Source organism: Lottia gigantea (genome assembly GCF_000327385.1).
Source record: "Lottia gigantea unplaced genomic scaffold LOTGIsca_2317, whole genome shotgun sequence".
Taxonomy (NCBI): domain Eukaryota; kingdom Metazoa; phylum Mollusca; class Gastropoda; family Lottiidae; genus Lottia; species Lottia gigantea.
In genome coordinates this window covers 7,771-9,379 of record NW_008708657.1, presented here as the reverse complement: position 1 = coordinate 9,379, position 1,609 = coordinate 7,771, and the positions used below count along the sequence as shown (strand labels likewise).

The 1,609-nt window shown below is 39.9% G+C and overlaps 1 protein-coding gene across 1 annotated transcript in view; it reads right to left on the bottom strand.

The window, feature by feature from the left end:
• LOTGIDRAFT_176637 (hypothetical protein) overlaps nucleotides 1-72 on the bottom strand; it is a gene marked incomplete at both ends in the record, with an annotated part of 6,795 nt that extends 6,723 nt beyond the window's left edge. The window contains one exon of the mRNA XM_009055104.1: nucleotides 40-72. Coding sequence (XP_009053352.1) covers nucleotides 40-72 — 33 coding nt within the window. The remainder of the gene's footprint in view (nucleotides 1-39) is intronic.
• Nucleotides 73-1,609: the final 1,537 nt, after the last annotated feature.

Here is a 1,609-nt window from a genome sequence, read left to right as displayed (position 1 = left end):
GGTACAGTACATTCGAAGTGTCCTGTTTTACTATATTACCTCAAGCCCCGTGACACCAAGGGCGTCTCCCATCCCATTCAGTTTCAGTTAGAGGATTCCATATCCTGAGATATAAAAGGGTGTCCCCCATCCCGTGAGGGTTCAAATCTCTTGACAGAAATAACGTCCCGACCCACGGATAGAAATGGTGTACCAATTCTGTGACAAAAATAGCGTGCCCATCTCTTGATACCAAACGTGTCCCTTATCCCGTGACACAAACTTTCCTACCCCGTGAAATTTGGAGCGTCTCCACCCAAAGAGGGCGTCTTATAATGAGCGTCCCCTATCCTTTACACAAAGGATAACCCACATCCCGTACTCCATAATGCAAAGGACACCCCCCTCCAAGTGATAGAAAAAGTTCACCCATTGACACATTCAAGTCACCCTTATTTCAGCGTATGGAATATATAGTGATTGTATCTATGACAATTGGAATGATATTGAAGTTTGCCTGGAGAATATTGCCGGACGATTGAATAACGCTTTGATAAAACACCCCGATGATCTAGACCATTCCATCTCTTCACGGTATTGCAGGTAAATACGTATAGTCGTTACAGTTTGATTGGAATACATTCTGATCACAGAAAACTGCCGTCGTGTTTAGTAAAACTCTCTGTAGCAATATGCATCCATATTCGATTCTTTGGTGTGGTTTTGTACTGGAGAGTATTGCTTTTCTGCGAAAAATGGAGTAATAGATGGCATATCACGTGAATAGTTGTCGTGGACATGCAATGTTTTTCTTTTAAACTCAGAAGTTCTGAAACCGGCTAAAATCGGCTAAACAATAGGCTACCCTTTGAAAACCGCTTATTCATCTTCTGTAACGTGTTGGTTTTAAATCCCTCCCTACCGCACCTATCGCCCCAACCGCTAATAAAAATTTGCCGTAAAATTAGTAATTAGTTTTTTGCATAATAAAACGAAACAAATCAAAAGCCTATTTCTTTTCTCATTCTAAGATATTTACAACAATAATCTAATTTAAAACACACCTTCATTTCAGTTTTGTTCAAGATATTTTAAAATGTTCTTACAATCATATGGCAGCTGTGTGTGGACACGAATCTGGTCAAGTTATGAGATATTTAGTCAGAGATTACCTTCCGATCAAAGCTGTCCAAACATGTGTTGATGAAACGCTCCACGCACCTTTTGGTTATGATGACGTCAGTTCCGGTGGAGATGATGCATTGTTTTTAGGTTTAACTGCACTGGTTGTAGGGGGACTTATGTTGTTTATTTCCATGGCTGTTATGTAAAAGAATAAAGCTCCAGCAAAATTTGTTACCAAGTGGATGTATGGTAGTTTTGCTTAGAAATATACTCGTTCGTAAAGCACTAGCATTTTACATTTAAAATCGTTTCTAAAACGTTTGCTTAGTTCAAGGGAGGTAACTTGTGTTGAAATTGGTATTTGGAAAGAGGTTTCACAGGAAACCTTAGTTGAGGGGGCGAGCAGGGACACAGAATTTTCAAGGGGGCCACAGTCTACTCTGCTACTCTGCACCCCAGCATCATTTTCTAAGAATTTACATCCGTACATTTATTACATTCAAGG